General features: G+C 49.7%; 1 protein-coding gene across 1 annotated transcript in view; it reads right to left on the reverse strand.

Annotated features, from left to right (window-relative positions):
- Positions 1 to 315: 315 nt before the first annotated feature.
- Positions 316 to 15,810, reverse strand: part of PI4K2A (phosphatidylinositol 4-kinase type 2 alpha) — a 28,446-nt gene continuing 12,951 nt past the window's right edge. Inside the window, exons 3-9 of the mRNA XM_055118857.1 lie at positions 13,284 to 13,415; positions 12,705 to 12,858; positions 9,883 to 9,944; positions 7,066 to 7,165; positions 6,043 to 6,176; positions 5,571 to 5,630; positions 316 to 2,622 (exon numbers count right to left, since the gene is read on the reverse strand). Of these exons, the coding sequence (XP_054974832.1) occupies positions 2,461 to 2,622; positions 5,571 to 5,630; positions 6,043 to 6,176; positions 7,066 to 7,165; positions 9,883 to 9,944; positions 12,705 to 12,858; positions 13,284 to 13,415 (804 nt within the window). The 3' untranslated portion in view covers positions 316 to 2,460. The remainder of the gene's footprint in view (positions 2,623 to 5,570; positions 5,631 to 6,042; positions 6,177 to 7,065; positions 7,166 to 9,882; positions 9,945 to 12,704; positions 12,859 to 13,283; positions 13,416 to 15,810) is intronic.

Consider the following 15,810-nt stretch of genomic DNA (forward strand, 5'->3'; position numbering starts at 1 on the left):
TTAAGTGCTGCCAGTGTAAATACTTCATACATAAGCCCTAGTTGAGGAACATCATATAACAAAACAGATGTGAACTTATGCACCAGATATTCACAGTGAGATTCGTGACGGCTGGAGGTTCAATTGGGGTTATGAGCATAGGTGTTGGCTTGCAGAGCATGGGGACTATGGAAATGAGGACCTGTGTCTTCCCCCACTAGAGGGAAGCCATCCTCAGAGCCCGAGCACGGCAACTTCACGGAAACACAGGTTTCTTTGTCCATAAATTGCATTCGACTCGTCTTCCTTCCGCCCAAGAAAACCAGACAACCTCGGTCAGAATTGGGCTTGTTATTCATACATTGCATTGATCCGGATACAATTCTACAGTGCATTAGAACAATACCGAGGGGCTGAGCCAGCCCCGCCTCGTCTCCCTGACACAGGGCAGGGACTCTGGCTGGCAGAGGCTGGGCCCAGCTAGGGGCACTTGCCACCCAGACTCTGGCCCTGGCACTCTGGATCCCCGGCTCTCCCAAAGCCCCCATTCAAGGCAACCTGTGTACAGGCTTCACGGAGAGGGGAGATGGACCAGGGAAGGAAGGAATGGAAGGCCGGCACTCGTGCCTGCTGAGACTGGGATGGGCTCCAGGGAAAGCGGGCCCCAGACTCCTCCCATCACAAGAGTCGGTCTGGGTAAGGGCACTACAGGTCAGCCGGGCCCCGGAAGACACCAGGTCCTCTTCAGACCTGGCAGCCCCCAGCCTGTGTTGGAGCAGAGCACACCATGGTCCCCGGCTGGCCTCGGGGAGTCCCGCTGCTGCCCGGGGTATACCTGGAGACTGGCCCCACGGCTAGAGCGCAGGCTGCTGAAAAGGACCATGAGCCAGCCAGGCGGCAACCTGTACCGTCCTACACGGGGTGGGCATGTGGGAGCTGCTCCCCGAGACACTGTGTGTGCGCATGTATGCTGTCCCAGAGACAGCACGTATGTCTGAATGTGTCGCCCGCCCCCAGACCTTAGTGTGTGTGTGTGTGTGTGCGCGCGTGTGCGTGCACACACATTCCTGGGGCCTGGCATGGGAGGAACGGGCCTGCACTGTGGGCGAGGGCGGCACTGCCTCCACCTCCTGAACGGCGGGTGCCGAGCAAGCAGCGGGCACACAGTCATGGGCCTTGCTCCCTTTCTTTGGTTGTTTATCGAACCTTCAAGATAGTCTTTCTCCAATGCTGATTGACCAATCGCGGCTCCAGACACTCGAGTGTCCAGAACACAGGGCTGCCCCCAAGCCACAGGCAGCACCTCCCTATACCCGCCTGAGACCATTCTTCGCTTTGGTGTAGAAAGGGCTCAAACACCTGGCAAGGGGCACGGCTGAGGGGGCACGCCACGAAGCAGGAAGATGCACACTGAGCAGCAGGCACGGGGCAGGGGGCAGTTAGGTAGAAGGCCTCTCTCCTTTGGGCCCTGCTTGTCTCGAGAGGCCCTGGAACACTGGCCCGGACCAAGAAATCAGGGAACAGAGGGAAGCCACCCGTTAGGACGCATCCACCGGACAGCAGTGGGGAAGAACTAAAATCCTGTCCTCTTATAAGACCTGAGACCCCCAGCAGAGCCCCAGCAAAGCTCCTGGGAACACCGAGAGACTAGAGATGAGGGAGGGCTGGTGGGCGGGCATGTCACCTTGGTCCAGGGCAAGGCCTCAGGCAGCAAGTCTGGGGCCCATCACCCCTCCAAACAAGGATGCTCCCAGCACACACTCCCGCCACGGATGCTTTTAGCCTGCTGGGCAGTCAGCAGCCTGCCCCAGCCTCTGAGAGGGGCCAGACAAGAGCAGCCCCAGCAGAGCACAGAGCAGAGTCAGCAAAAGGATCCGAGCAGAGCTACTGGGAGTCAGCTCTAGAGCAGAAGTACCCCCCAGCCCCAAGGAAAAATGTTTGCAGGGACCGTCTGTCCACCTATTGCACTGGTGGGAGGGAAGGGGAAAGGGACTTGGCAAAGACCCAAAGGAAAGGCATGGCCCTGGCCCACCCTGCCCGCTGCCCTGGTCCACTGGAATGAGGGGCAGGCACCTGAACATTCCCAGCTGTGCACATCGAGGTCCGGGTCGGGGGCTTCTGATGGGAGAGCTGGGATCCTGCCTGCGGGTTGCTACTAGTTTTTACACGTTTTGTTTCTGATGCAGAATATAAGGAGGAATTGCAACAGTGGGGTGTCAGGGAGGAGAGGAAAGTCCCCAGCCCGCCCCAGGGGCTGCTGGCAGAGAGGTGGTCCTTCCCCAGCACTGGGACTACTGACCAGAGCCCCAAGTTTCCTGTACCCTCAGAAGGGCCCAAGCCTGGCCGCCCACAGGTGGTGCCCCCTGGGGCCTGCCGAAGCCCAGGGGCTCTCAAGGGCATTGCTCTTTGCTCTTGGGCCTTGCTGGCCACCGGCTGCTGTCAGGCGTCCTCCCCTGTCGGTGCCTCTGGGGCCCTGTGGGGCTACCACCACGAGAAGAAGGGTTTCCGACTCTGAAAGCTCTGCGTGTAGGACTCGGAGTTGGCGCGCTGGTGCGAGCGTGCCGTCTCCACGATCACGGGCGGCATCTGCACCAGGTGCAGGGGGCTCTTGTTGTCCTTGAGGGCCTGCGTCAGGTTCAGGATCTGCGGGAGAAGGAGAGAGCGCAGTGTGGGCAGATGAGGAAGGCAATGGGCAAACGCGTGTGCAAAGGCACCGGGAACCCCAGGACAAAGGGCTGTTCTGTTCCATAAAAATTAGAACAGAAACAGGATATCGCGAGAAAAGGACTCCCCAGTCACCCAAAGACACAATGAAAATGGAGGCCAGAGAGACTGCACACTTGCTGTGCACGCAGCCAAGCTGGGTTCGAGCCTCACAAAGCCAGGAGCACTGCCAGGTGTGCCCTCACTTCCAAATACAGTGAAAACAAACACCTTAAGTTTCCTGCCTCCCCCACCCCACCTACCCCCCACTCCTTCAACAAAGATGCCAAAAGCCAGGGTGAGAAGTTGGGAGGGTCAGAGATGGGCTGTGGATCACAGAGGCAGCGTACAAAGGCAAATGGACAATAAAGGTTTTAAGACGAATAGGCCCTCTGTCTCAACACAACTGTTTTTAAGAAGTAAATATCTTAAATACACACAAAACAGTTTCACCCAATACAATGCAGTATTGTTCCTACCACTACAAATGGTGTAAAGCCCAAAGAGTATGGGAGCAGTGAATAGTCTAAGGAATAAGACACAATGTAAAATATTTCACTGGCATGGAGAGTTGATTCTGATAAAGAATATCATCACTTAACCCAACCTTTATTTTATAACATTCCATCTTGGGGCAGGCAGTGATTATTCTAAAATTATTGGTGATTTGTGCTAGCTTACCATTTAAAATCCCTATTTTCCAATTTTCCTACAAATCATCATGTATAAACATCATGGAGGGGCTGGAGAGATAGCACAGCGGGTAGGGCGTTTGCCTTGCACGCGGCCGACCCGGGTTCAAATCCCAGCATCCCATATGGTCCCCTGAGCACGGCCAGGGGTAATTCCTGAGTGCAGAGCCAGGAGTAACCCCTATGCATCGCCAGGTGTGACCCAAAAAAGAAAAAAACAAAAACAAAACATCATGGAGCCTAAGAGATAGCACAGTGGGCAAGGCACTTGCCTTGCACATGGCCAACCGGAGTTTAATAGCCAGGAACCTGTATGGTTCCCTGAGCCAGTCAGAAGAAATTACTTCTGGTGGGCTCAGAGTACAGCCAGAGCACAGAGCCATGAGCACAGCCAGAAATAATGAAAATAAACAAAAAAATAAATACCCTACATCAAATACCATTTATAAACTAATATCAAGTATTAAAAAAGGCAATATTGGGGGCTGGAGCGATAGCACAGCCGGTAGGGCGTTTGCCTTGCACGCGGCCAACCCAGGTCGATTCCCAGCATCCCATATGGTCCCCTGAGCACCGCCTGGGACAATTCCTGAGTGCAGAGCCAGGAGTAGCCCCTGTGCATTGCCGGGTGTGACCCAAAAAGAAAAAAAAAAAAAAGGCAATATTTCAGTTGAATTGTCCCTTCCAAGACTGTCACCTCTTCATTGCTTTTTTTCCCCCAATAAAATTTTAATTTCAAATAGTTTTAAATGTATGGAAAAGCTGCAAAGACAGTACAGAGTTTTGCATTTAGCCAATTTCTCCTTATTTCGCTTGCACAACCATGCTCCACTACCGGAACTGAGAATCACCCTGGGACACTGCTACATTGGTTTGGGTTGTTTTGTGGCCACACCAGAGGTGCTCAGGGATCAGCCCTGGCAGGATGCTGGGGAGCAAGCCTGGTCTGGACGACCCATCACTCCTGCACGTGGGTAGCATTGGTTTTTCCCATCTGTGCTTCTGATCCTGCACCACACTGGACACCACAGTTTGCAGATACTCCAGGCCTGTGCTGACGGGGATAGCCCTTTGGCCCCAGGGTCAACAGGTGAACCCTCATGATGCACCTTCTCTAATAGGTGAGTTTATAAGCTAAAGCTGATTAGAACCACTTCTTTAGCATTTCAAACAACCAGGTGTTGGAGGTTTTCAGTCAAGCCACAGACACCGGGTAGGTGGTGCTGGGTGGAACCTGAAGCCATAAACACTCCACTCACATATCTGTGGCTTACAAGTACTGCCCGTACAGAGCTGGAGACTCACCTGGCAGAGGCTGAAGTCACCAGCTGACCAATGCTATGGCCCTTTCCCTACTGGCTCGGGCACTTGTCAGCATCTTATCTGCTTCAACGTCTCAAGGGAGGGTGGCAGGAGGCTGACATGGACTGGGGGCAGGTGGCAGGAGAGAGGGGACTTCAGACCAGGGATTCCTGGGCTACAGCTTTTTTTTTTTTTTTCCCTCTGGACTGTTCCGACAGTGCTTAGAGCTTCTTCTTGGCTCTGTGCTTGGGGGACCATACATGATGCCAGAATTCTAACCAGGGTCTGAGGAACGCATGGCAAAATGCCTTAACCCCTGTGCTATCTTTCCAGCTCCCAAAACATACTCTTTACTTTGCTCTGGAGGATCAACACTGCCCAGGGGAGGAGCTCCTAACCTGTCTTTCAAGGTGAAGTGGGAAGAAAGGAAATAGGACTTAACTGTAGCAAAAAAAATGATAACCACAGTCAACATCTGAAAGCTTACCACGTGCCAGACACTGTTGTTACCAAATACTCCTTAGGTATTATCTCAGGAAACCCCCCTGGCCAGCTCAGCAAAGTCTATCACAGCCACACTTTACAGACAAGGAAGCAGTGGCTCTTTACCACAGCCACGAAGCTGGTTCGTGGCGAAGCCTCTCAGATCCCACCGCCTGGGCCTTAACCTCAGAGGCAGAGGAGGCCTGCCCTGAGCAACCTGGCACACGGGAACCCAAGCGAACAACAGGCTTCTTTACTAATGAGCTAGCCAGCACTGGCACGTGGCGGACTGCTGACTGGCCACCACGGAAGGGACAGAGATCAGGAGCGACCCCTCTTCTCCAAGTGTCAGGGCACGGACACAGCCCTCCCTGAGAGAGGCGCAACACTGTGAGAAGGGGCCCAGCTTACCTGTCCCCGCATGACAGCAATCTGCTTGTGGAACTGGCCCCTGTCGAAACCAGGATCTTTCTGCAAAAGAAAAGCAGGCGATGGATTCTCGACAGGATCCCTCTGAAGCACCTGCTTCCCTGTCCCCACAGGAAAAGTGCTAATAAGAGAAACCAACATGCGGTTGGCTGATGTTAAGCACCACCTCAAGAACTCCCTGGATCACAGACGGGGAAACTGAGTCTGGTCACCAGCTCTGGAGAACTCTGGGCTTTGCAGGAACCCTGCAGCCAGCTGACAGAGCAAAGGATACCGGCCAGCCAGCTGCCTCACAGCTGCCAGTTTTTTCCAATCAGTCCCACTTAGGTCCTGCTGTCGCCTGTGGGAATCTTGTTCTTCACTGGCTCACAGAAGTCAGAACTGACTGATGAGAAACCCATTCAGACTTCCTTCTGCTGTGTGGTGATGAAAGACTGAGGTTCCCGGGGCTAACCTTAAAGAGTTCATATAGGTCCTCCTCCAAATCCTTGATGAAGTTAGGGTCTGATAGCTTTGGAAGAATCAGGTCTTTGATCTCCTGGGAGAATGGGATTTTTGCCTGCGGCAACCAGGCCCAGTAAAAAGGATCTGAAAAGAGGGAAGAAGAAAAGCAAAGCTGATGGTGAAATTTCCCATCTGGGGCCAAGAGACTGGCTTACGTGGTGGAGTACACACCTAGCATGAGGCCTAAACATCCTCTGGCATGGCTTGCTCAACCTCCCCGGCCACGCCCACCCCTGCCTCAGTGCCACCAGATATAAGCCCCACAGAAACATTTTTGTAAAACCCTGTCAATCTTTGTCGTTGGCCTGTATGCCAAGCACTGCAGAAGGCAGAGCCCTTATCCCTTTGAGCTATACAGAAAACTTAACCCTGACAGTCACAGTTGGTAGTGGAAGAACTCAAGTCAAGCCCAAGTCGACCCCCAGAATCTGAAATCTGGAATCTCGGTCCTTCCCCAGACTTGATATGGTTTTCCAAGACTGAAGTCTATGGAGAAGCAATCACTGTAACTGAGACACTGAAATGCTCCCTCTGAAAAGAGCCTCGTTCCGCAAAGGGGCAAGTGACCCACCCAGTATCTTTCCCTCCTTCCAAAAATTTCTCAGGTTTAATGGGGGCAGGAGCTGAACACTGAGGCATCACAAGTGAGAGAGAACACTAAAAATAGCTCCTATTTAGAGCTGCAAATAAAATTATGTCAAGACGGTCCTTAGAAAGATGAGAAATAGCCAACACGGTGCTGAGAAAATCCAAATTTCTGCTTCTGACGGGAGTCGTAAAAACAGTAGGGTTTTCACCTCTTCCGATGGGAGAGGGCAAGAATCCTAACCGCTTACGTTATGGAGCAGTTGCCAGGTGCTCCGGAGCTGAAGCATTTTAACTCTGACAAGAAGCCTGTGATTGATGCAGCCTATCTCCACCATTACAGACCTAAAAACAAAGATGAAGCAGAACGAGAGAGGTCTTGACTTACATGCCCTCCAAGAGTCAGGGTGCTTTAGGGGAAAAGCCAGTCCATTGTCTATGGCAGCGACCTTGATAATGGGGTCCTTCACCACCACCCAATCTGTGTCCTAAAGTACCAGGAGAGACAAAAAGCTTAGTGGCATACTCTCCAGACCTTATTTGTTTTGCTTTTGGATCACACCTAACATGCTCAGCAGGGGTGACTGCTGCTGGCTCTGCGCTCAGGGATCACGCCCAGCAGTGCTCAGGGCACCACAGGCGCTGCTGTAGCTCTCACCTGGGTTGGCCACAGGTGAGGCAAGCGCCTTACCCTCTGCACGGTCTCTCAGCCTGTTAAAGCATGCCCATTCAGCTATTCAGCTTTTGAGCTGGCCTCCAAACTGCTACCCGAGGACAGTACAATCACGGCACTTCTCTAGTGCCTGGTCCAAGGTTCGAAGAACCATTTTTATCTTAGAAAAGGTACCCAGGAGTTGCCTGGTCCAGGAGAGTAACGCCAAATGACTCTAAGCCACTCCTAGGGAAGCAATGAGATCTCCGGGAACACGGAAGACAGAAGATCCCTCTCAAGCCTGTTGAGGTCCTTCTGCGTGTCTGCCCACACGTCCCGTGAGATATGGGCCAGAGCAGACAGAAGGAAAGGAAATGACTGGGGGCCGGGGAGAGAGCTCCACGGGGTGGAGCACCAACATCACACACTCCCTGGGCCCTAGCATTGATCTGTCAGAACTGAGTGTTGCAGGGAACAGCCTCTGGGCCCCACCCTTGCATCTCTGGGTAGGTCACGATTGAAAAAAAAGAAAAGAAAATGACAAAGAGAGGGGGGCAGGCTCCTGTGACAGCCCGTCAGCTGCTCTCAGAGTGTCAGCTTGGCTCCAGGTTTCACAGTCAACATGTCATGCCAGTAACAGGAAAGCGTTTCCAGGGCACCTGAACCCAAATCCACAGGGCACTAAGCTCTACCCAATGGGCTGAGGGAGGCTGGAGTCTGGGCCAGTCTAACTAAGCTCTTCGGGGGATTCTCATGTGTAAAACCGTAGGAACACTACTGGAGAAGGAAACTCACTGCAGTAAATATTCTGGAATGAAACATGTAATTGTATCATTACACTGTACCTCTTAAATATGCATGATACAGTATGTCAATTTGAGAAATAACAAACTTCACACTCTGTCTCTGAGCAAACTTGCTAATAATTTTTTTTTTATGTAGACAGGGGGGTCAGGAGATGGTACAGAGGTCAAAGCACTTCCCTTGCATGCAGCTGACCCCAGTTTGCTCCCCAGCACCTCATGTGGTCCCCTGGGCACTGCCAGGAGAGATCCCTGAGCACACAGTCAGAAACAGCCCCTGAGCACTGCAGCTATAGCCCAGTGACCTGGTCCCAAGGTGTCAACTAAAAGGGAGGTGAAGTATGAAAGCAGCAAGAGAGTAAAGGAAGGTGACAGAGCAACTTTTTTCTTCCCAAAAATGACATCTGTCCTGGACTTGTGATCTATCGGGAGAAGTGTTTTTATCAATAATTTTCTTTTTAAACTTTAGAAATCACTGAGTCAAACAAAATCAAACAGGTCCCAATAATATGCTTCTGAGCCCTTCTTTTCCCTTTCTTTTTCTGGTTTTTGGGCTACACTCATCGGTATTCAGAGGTTCTGTGTTCAGGGGCTACTCCTGGTGATGCTGGGATTTAAACACGGCCGTGGTTGCAGGTGCATGCAAGGCAAGTATCTTAGCCTCTGGGTATCTATCTCTGGGCCCTGTTTCTGAGACTTTACAATGCTGTACTATGTGAATTTTACCCCATATACTCATTCATAAGAAATTACTAACAAGGGGCTGGAGCAATAGCACAGCGGGTAGGGCATTTGCCTTGCATGCGGCCGACCCAGGTTCGATTCCCAGCATCCCATATGGTCCCCCGAGCACCGCCAGGAGTAATTCCTGAGTGCATGAGCCAGGAGTAACCCCTGTGCATCGCCAGGTGTGACCCAAAAAGCAAAATAAATAAATAATAAACAAATAAATAGATAGAAAACAAAAAATTACTAACAAAACAAAAAACAAAAAATTAAGAACAAATATTATCCTCTGAATTTTACTTAATTTAGTTTTAAAACTTATATTAAAGACTTTTTACTACTCTCTGACAAGTATAGCCATAACTTTTTTATATATAAACATATTTCTGGGACCAGAGTGACAGTACAGTAGATAGAGTGTTTGCCTTGCATGCAGCAGACCCAGATTCAATCCCCAGCATCCCATATGATCCCCCAAGTCCTGCAAGGAGTGATCCTTGAGCGCAGAGCCAGAAGTAAACCCTGAGAACCGTCGGGTGTGACCCGAAACAAAATGAACAAAAATCACATTTCTTTCATATTTTCTGAGAATCAGAGAATTGTCATGCTGCATACATGAAGAATAAAAAGGCCATCATAATAAAGCTGGATAATTTCATATAAGAGTAAATAGCAATAAGTTACTAATAACAACTCTGATTTTAAGCATTTTAAAACTATTTTTTTCTTCATCCTGTGCAATATACTGAAGTTGCTTTTTTTTAAACTTAGATATTGTAATTTACATAGTTATCTATAGTAGTTTTTCAGGCATGTGCTAGTCCCACCTCCAGTCCCACCATCCTAAATCCCCACCCCTCCAACACTGCTCGAATCCCTCCCAGCCTCCCACCTGACTCTTGGACAATTCACACGTGCTACCTTGCCTCTAGGAACTGGTATGACCTAGAGCCTTGACCATAATGTGCCTCCATATTACGCATACAGTCAACCCCACCCTCCACAATATAGACCAACCTCTTACCCGAGAGCCACAACTATCCATGGGATAGTCATATTTAATCAGCCAGTTGTCATTGCCTCGATCTGTCAACAGAAATATAAAATTAGGACTAGCACATGATTCAAGTAGCAGAGCACAAGCCTTATATGTGTGGTTCCGGGGTTTGACCCAAGCACTGCAATGTACCACAGTGCCCCTCAGCTTTACCTGTTGTAGCATGGGGCACCTGAACACCATCACTTCTACATGCATACAAAAGCACGCTCGCGCGCACACACACACACACACACACACACACACACACACACAAAAAACCACACACACACCCCTCCCCCCCACACACACACTTCAGTAGAAATAAATAGAATTTCTTTCACTTTTAAAATAATGGATTAGGGACTGGAATGATAGCACAGCGGGTAGGGAATTTGCCTTGCACTCGGTCAACCGGGGTTCGATTCCCAGCATCCCATATGGTCCCCCGAGCACTGCCAGGAGTAATTCCTGAGCACAGAGCCAGGAGTAACCCCTGTGCATCACTGGGTGTGGTCCAAAAAGCAAAAAATAAACAAAACAAAATAAAATAATGGATTAAATTTTTTATATACTTGGGCCAATCAACAATTAATGCATTAACAGAATAAAGGGGGAAAACCACATGAACATTTCAATTGATACACAGTGGAACACTATGCAGCTCTTAAAAAGGACAAAAATCATAAAATTTGCACCAATATGGATGTTCCAGGTTTTGGCCCACAGCCTGCATTGCTCGGGGCTTACGGGCTCTGTGCTCAGGGATCACTCCCGGCAGGTATGGAGCAGAGGTGGGAGGGTTGTGGGAAGGAGAGATGCTGAGGATTGAATCTGGGTCGGCTACAGGCAAGGCATACATCCTACTCTGCATATCACTCAGGCCCCTGGAGCAACACGGACAGCCTGGAGGTTATCAGGCTAGGCTAAGCCAATCAGCAGGAAAGGGACAGATACAGAATGATCTCTTTCATACGTGGGACTAAGTACGTGGGACACATATAGCAAGGCAGAAACAGAGGGAGAAAGGCAACACAATGGGACAGCTAATCCATACAAGAGATCAGCTGGTGGCCGGGGGAGGGGGCTGAAAAGGAGGGGCCTTCCTGAACAGCCACGATCCCAGAGGCACACAAACTAATCTCAGAACGCAGTGGCTGCTGGCAGAAATGCTCCTGGACCGTAAACTAAGCTACAGCCCTGTGCCGCCCCGGGAAGGGAAGGGCTTTTGTCCCTCGGCCTTTTCCCCCTTGTGTTAGCATGGCGACCACCATCTTTCGGAGCCAAATGGACAGAGAGGTAGGAGCTTGCAGTGATGGGGCGCACGGGAAATCTCACAATGGGGGGTAGGGGGGCGGAACCAGCCCCGCTCCCCGCCCAGATGCATCATATGCTCTTCACTCTCAGCAATAGAAAACAAATTATCTAATGATGCCTTTTCATCAGTTCTGATTGTGGGGGAAAATTCCAAATAATAATAGCGGGTTTTCTGTCAAAAATGGAATGTAATCAAAGAGAGAGTAAAGTGAAAATCATCTGCCACACAGGCAGGGTGGGGGGATGGGAGGGGGTACACTGGGGTTCTTGGTGGTAGAACATGTGCACTGGTGAAGGGATGGGTGTTTGATCATTGTATGACTGAGACTTAAACCTGAAAGCTTTGTAACTGTTCTCAGGGTGATTAAAAAAAAAAAAAAAAAAGAGGGGCCTTGGGGACCTTGAGGGAGGGAGGTGAGTACACTGGTGACCAGAAAGTGTGGTGTTGGAATTATGTACCTGCAAAACCATCACTAACAGTATATAAACACAATACCCTTTTTTAAAAGAATGTTTTAAATAATCTAGTAGGGAAAACAGAATATCCTGTGCATTGTTGAGAGTAACAACAAAGGTGGCACAACACTGAAGCAAACAGTACTGGTAGCACCTCAAACAAGTAAATACGAAACCCAGCAATTCCACTTTGAGTTACATAGTTAAAAAAAACTGAAAGCAGGGTCTTGATGAGATCTCTGTACATCACAGCTTCATTCATGAATAGCTGAAAAGTAAAAGCAACTAAGAGATGAACAGGTGTCCACAGAGAAATCAACAGGTGAGTGGAATATGGAATATCCATCTAATGAACTATTTTTCAGCCTTAGAAAGAGAAGAGGGCTGGAGCAATAGTACAGTGTGTAGGGCATTTGCCTTGCACACAACTGACCCAGGGGGTTTGCTCCCCAGCATTCCATGTGGTCCCCCGGATACCCGCCAGGAGTAATTCCTGAGTGCAGAGCCAGGAGTAACTCCTATGCACCACCGGGTGTGATCCAAAAAGAAAGAAAAAATAAAGAAATGCTAACACGTGCTGTAAGATGAATGAATCTTGAGGACATTTGCTAAGTGAAAGAAACTGGTCACAAAAACAAAATGACAAATCCTGTGAAAGTCCACTTACACTAAGTACTTAAGAGACAGACCAGTCCTGGGATGGGCCTTGCCAGTTCAAGGATGCTGCAGTACTCTTTACTGCTGGGTGGAGTCAAGTGTCTTCTGTGTGGGGCCAGCAGAGAGGCTACTGATAACCGTCAAGCTGGCTTCTGGCCTCACCACCTCTGATAAGGACTCACCATGCGCCTGGATAAAGCTGTCTTGGCACAAGGCTTTCTGAGCCCCCGCTCCCCCACCCAATGCACAAAATTGCTTCTGGCTTAGAAGACTCTCATCCTAAAGACTATGAATCCATGCTCTACAAATCCTCAAGCTTCCACCTGTGCCCCGCTACCTGCAAAGCTGGCCCAAGGCCCTTGGCATCCCTACTTGCTCACCAGTGTTCCGGATGATGTAATCCAGCACCACCAACCGCTCAAACTGCAGCAGGAGATGCCGGTTAGTGTTCTCAGGGAGGGGCTCCGCCTCGAAACGCCGAAGCCAGTAGTCTGCATCCTTGTAGCCTTCGACAAAGAGCTGGAAGGAGCCGACCTGCAACGGAGAGGGAAAGGCGGTACTGAAACCTGAGCCTGAGTCCAAAATTCAGAACCACAGTCTAAGTTTAAAGACCCCAGGGGAAGCCAGGTACACCAAGGCCTGGTGGGAGTTTACAACAGAGAAGAATGTTTTTCAAGGCATTTTCTTCTTTATTTCATTGCAAATATAGGAGAAAATGGCTGTTACAGGGATTGCTCATTTGGACCTGAGAATCCCATCCAATGATCCGAATATGAATAAATTCTCTTCTTTGGAGGACTGTCTTCTAAAGGACATTTGGAGCTCTTGACAAGGAAGACAGGAGGAGCCTCAGAGCCAGCTATTCACATGTGTCCAGATATGAACATGTGGGTACTTGCTTCCCCAGATCGTATGCCAGTATAAAAATAGTCACCTTGGATTATAGCTAGAGTCTATACCTTTGGTGGTAGTCCGATGCGATTGAACCGCTGCCCAACTTTTGGCACTTTCTCTAAAGCAAGGCGCTTGCCTCTGGACTTCACTCGATCAATGGCACTATAGTTGAAGGTCTCACTGGCCAGGTAGACGACCTAATGTGGAAGGAGACGAAACAGACAAGCTTTGTAGAACGATACGGCTAGAGCCGAGAATAGCGAGGTGCTTACCAAAACTGTTCCTCTTCCACAGCACACTGGGAAAAAACAGTTCTCAGTCTTCCTAGATGCTAGGAGAAAGTGCATGTCTAGTTCGGGCTGGAAGATTGTGAATAAAGTGATGTCAAAATGACTGTCAAACTGTGACAACATTACCGTACTATAATCTATATGTAGGTCTATTATCATAACACATCGTTTGTGATTATCCACTCACATACCTAATTTCTCTCTCATGGCTAATGAAATCTGGGGGCCAGAGAGATAGCTTACAGGGTTGCATGCAGGAGACCCGAGTTCAATAACCAGCACTATCTGGCCCCCAAGCAACAATGGGAGCAACACCCAAACACAGAATTCAGACTAGCCCCTAAACATACCTGAGCATTCTGGGGTTATGACCCCAAAAATAGGTAAAATTGGAGGGCACAGAGCTAGTATAGGAGTCACCACACATGTCTTCTATGTAGCCAACCCCAATTGGGTCCCGAATATATTGTCCTGGAACACGCTCAGGTGTTGCCCCCAAGAACTGCAGCAACATGTCCTCAGGCCCATCACTGGATCACTGGGTACTGCTTGGGAAGTGACCCCACCCCAATTTTTTTTTCACAAAGCCAATCTTAATTTTTTTAAAAAACAACACTCTCCTATGACTAATGAAACTATCATAGGCTGAAACTGGCAGAAATGGAGAGCCGACTCATCCGTCACTGAGAATGACAGCCTGACCACGTGACACTACCACAACGGGAGTTCAGTTTCCATGGCGACGGACACCAGAATCAACTGGGCAGAATCCTGTCACAAGGGTGGGGAGGCAAGGGGAGAGTCTGCCTCTCAATATTCTCCAATAACCATCTGCTAAGCTTGCAAAGTTCTACCTCCACTCAGCTGCAGGAGTATTTCAGTTGCTGACTTTTTGATGCAAAAAGCCTCTGGCCTCATTAAGGTTCTCGAACAGGGAAAGAAGAAAACAAAGTAGGGAAGGAACGGGTGGCACAAGTGGTTAGAATAGTCATAAAAATACCAAGAATCTCAGGAGTGGGCCCCAGGCGCCCAAGCACAATGGAGGTGGGTGTGTGGTGGGGGGTGTCCTGCCCCCCTACACACTAAAGAAACCAATGAAGCATGAAATGCTGACAGCACCAAGGTCCATGTTTTATATGGATTATCACATGCAATCTTAAGAACTACCCTATAAAGTAGAAACTATGTATTAAATTATTTAGAGGTTGGTGGTGATGGAAGATGCTTCCCAAGCAGTGCTCAGCAGCCAGGGCACTTCCTGTGCCAGAGGGCTGGCAGTGCTGGTCTGAGGGCTGGGTGATCTGGCCCAGTGAGGGAGTGCTACTTGGCAGAGCTGCTGGGGGCCACAGGGCTACACCCAGGAGTGCTGGGGACCATGTGGTACACAGACCAAACTCAGCCTCAAAAACAAAGCAGACTCTGATTTGGGGGGCGGGGGGGGGCGATCTCCCTAACCCCTATCCCCCTATTTATACAGTGAGAAACTAAAGGTTGTGAGGGGACAGATTGAGGGTTAAGTGACATGCCCAAGGGTCTACCTAATAAAAAGCTGTGGAGTCAAGACTGAGCCTCAAGCCCTTTGATTCTTAGGCACCACACTTTTTTTTTGTAAGTTTTTTGCTTTTGGGGTCACGTCCGGAGATGCTCAGAGGTTACTTCCTGGCTCTGCACTCAGGAATCACTCCTGGTGGTGCTCAGGGGACCATATGGGATGTTGGGAATCGAACCTGGGTTGGCCCAGGCAGAGCCGGGCTCAGGGCCATGGGCAGCCAAGCCATTCACGAAGCAAAGAAAGGAAATTGCAGAGTGATGACCAAGGTGGACTTAAAAGAGTTCTGGAGTAGAGAGGGCCCCAGTAAAAGGCTTTCAGGTTAGGCAGGAGATCTTAAGAGCACTAATTATCTCCCCCTCCCGGCCTCTAGTGCTTAAACAGAAGGAGCTGCCCCAAGGCAGCAACTTAGACAGACAATGGGTGCTACCAACTAGGAACATCAACCAACCATTCTCTCCACAAACCCAAACTGGGCGATCTTAGGTATTATTCATTGTTTACTTTTGTTTCATTTTGGTTTGCTTTGCTTTGGGGCATTAGCCTACTCCAGGCTCTGGAGTCTCGCCCAGTGATGCTCAGGGGACTACATGGGGGGGGGGGGTGTAATTAACCTGGCCCTCTGGCATGCAGAACATGCACTCCTGTGCCCTTTGAGCTTTCTCTCTGGCCAGTGGTATTATTTGTTACTCTTTGATACTCCCTGACTCACTGATTCAGCTGGAAATGCTTATTGCAAGTACACTACTTTGC

Source organism: Sorex araneus, chromosome 11, assembly GCF_027595985.1.
Source record: "Sorex araneus isolate mSorAra2 chromosome 11, mSorAra2.pri, whole genome shotgun sequence".
In the NCBI taxonomy this organism is placed as follows: Eukaryota; Metazoa; Chordata; class Mammalia; order Eulipotyphla; family Soricidae; genus Sorex; species Sorex araneus.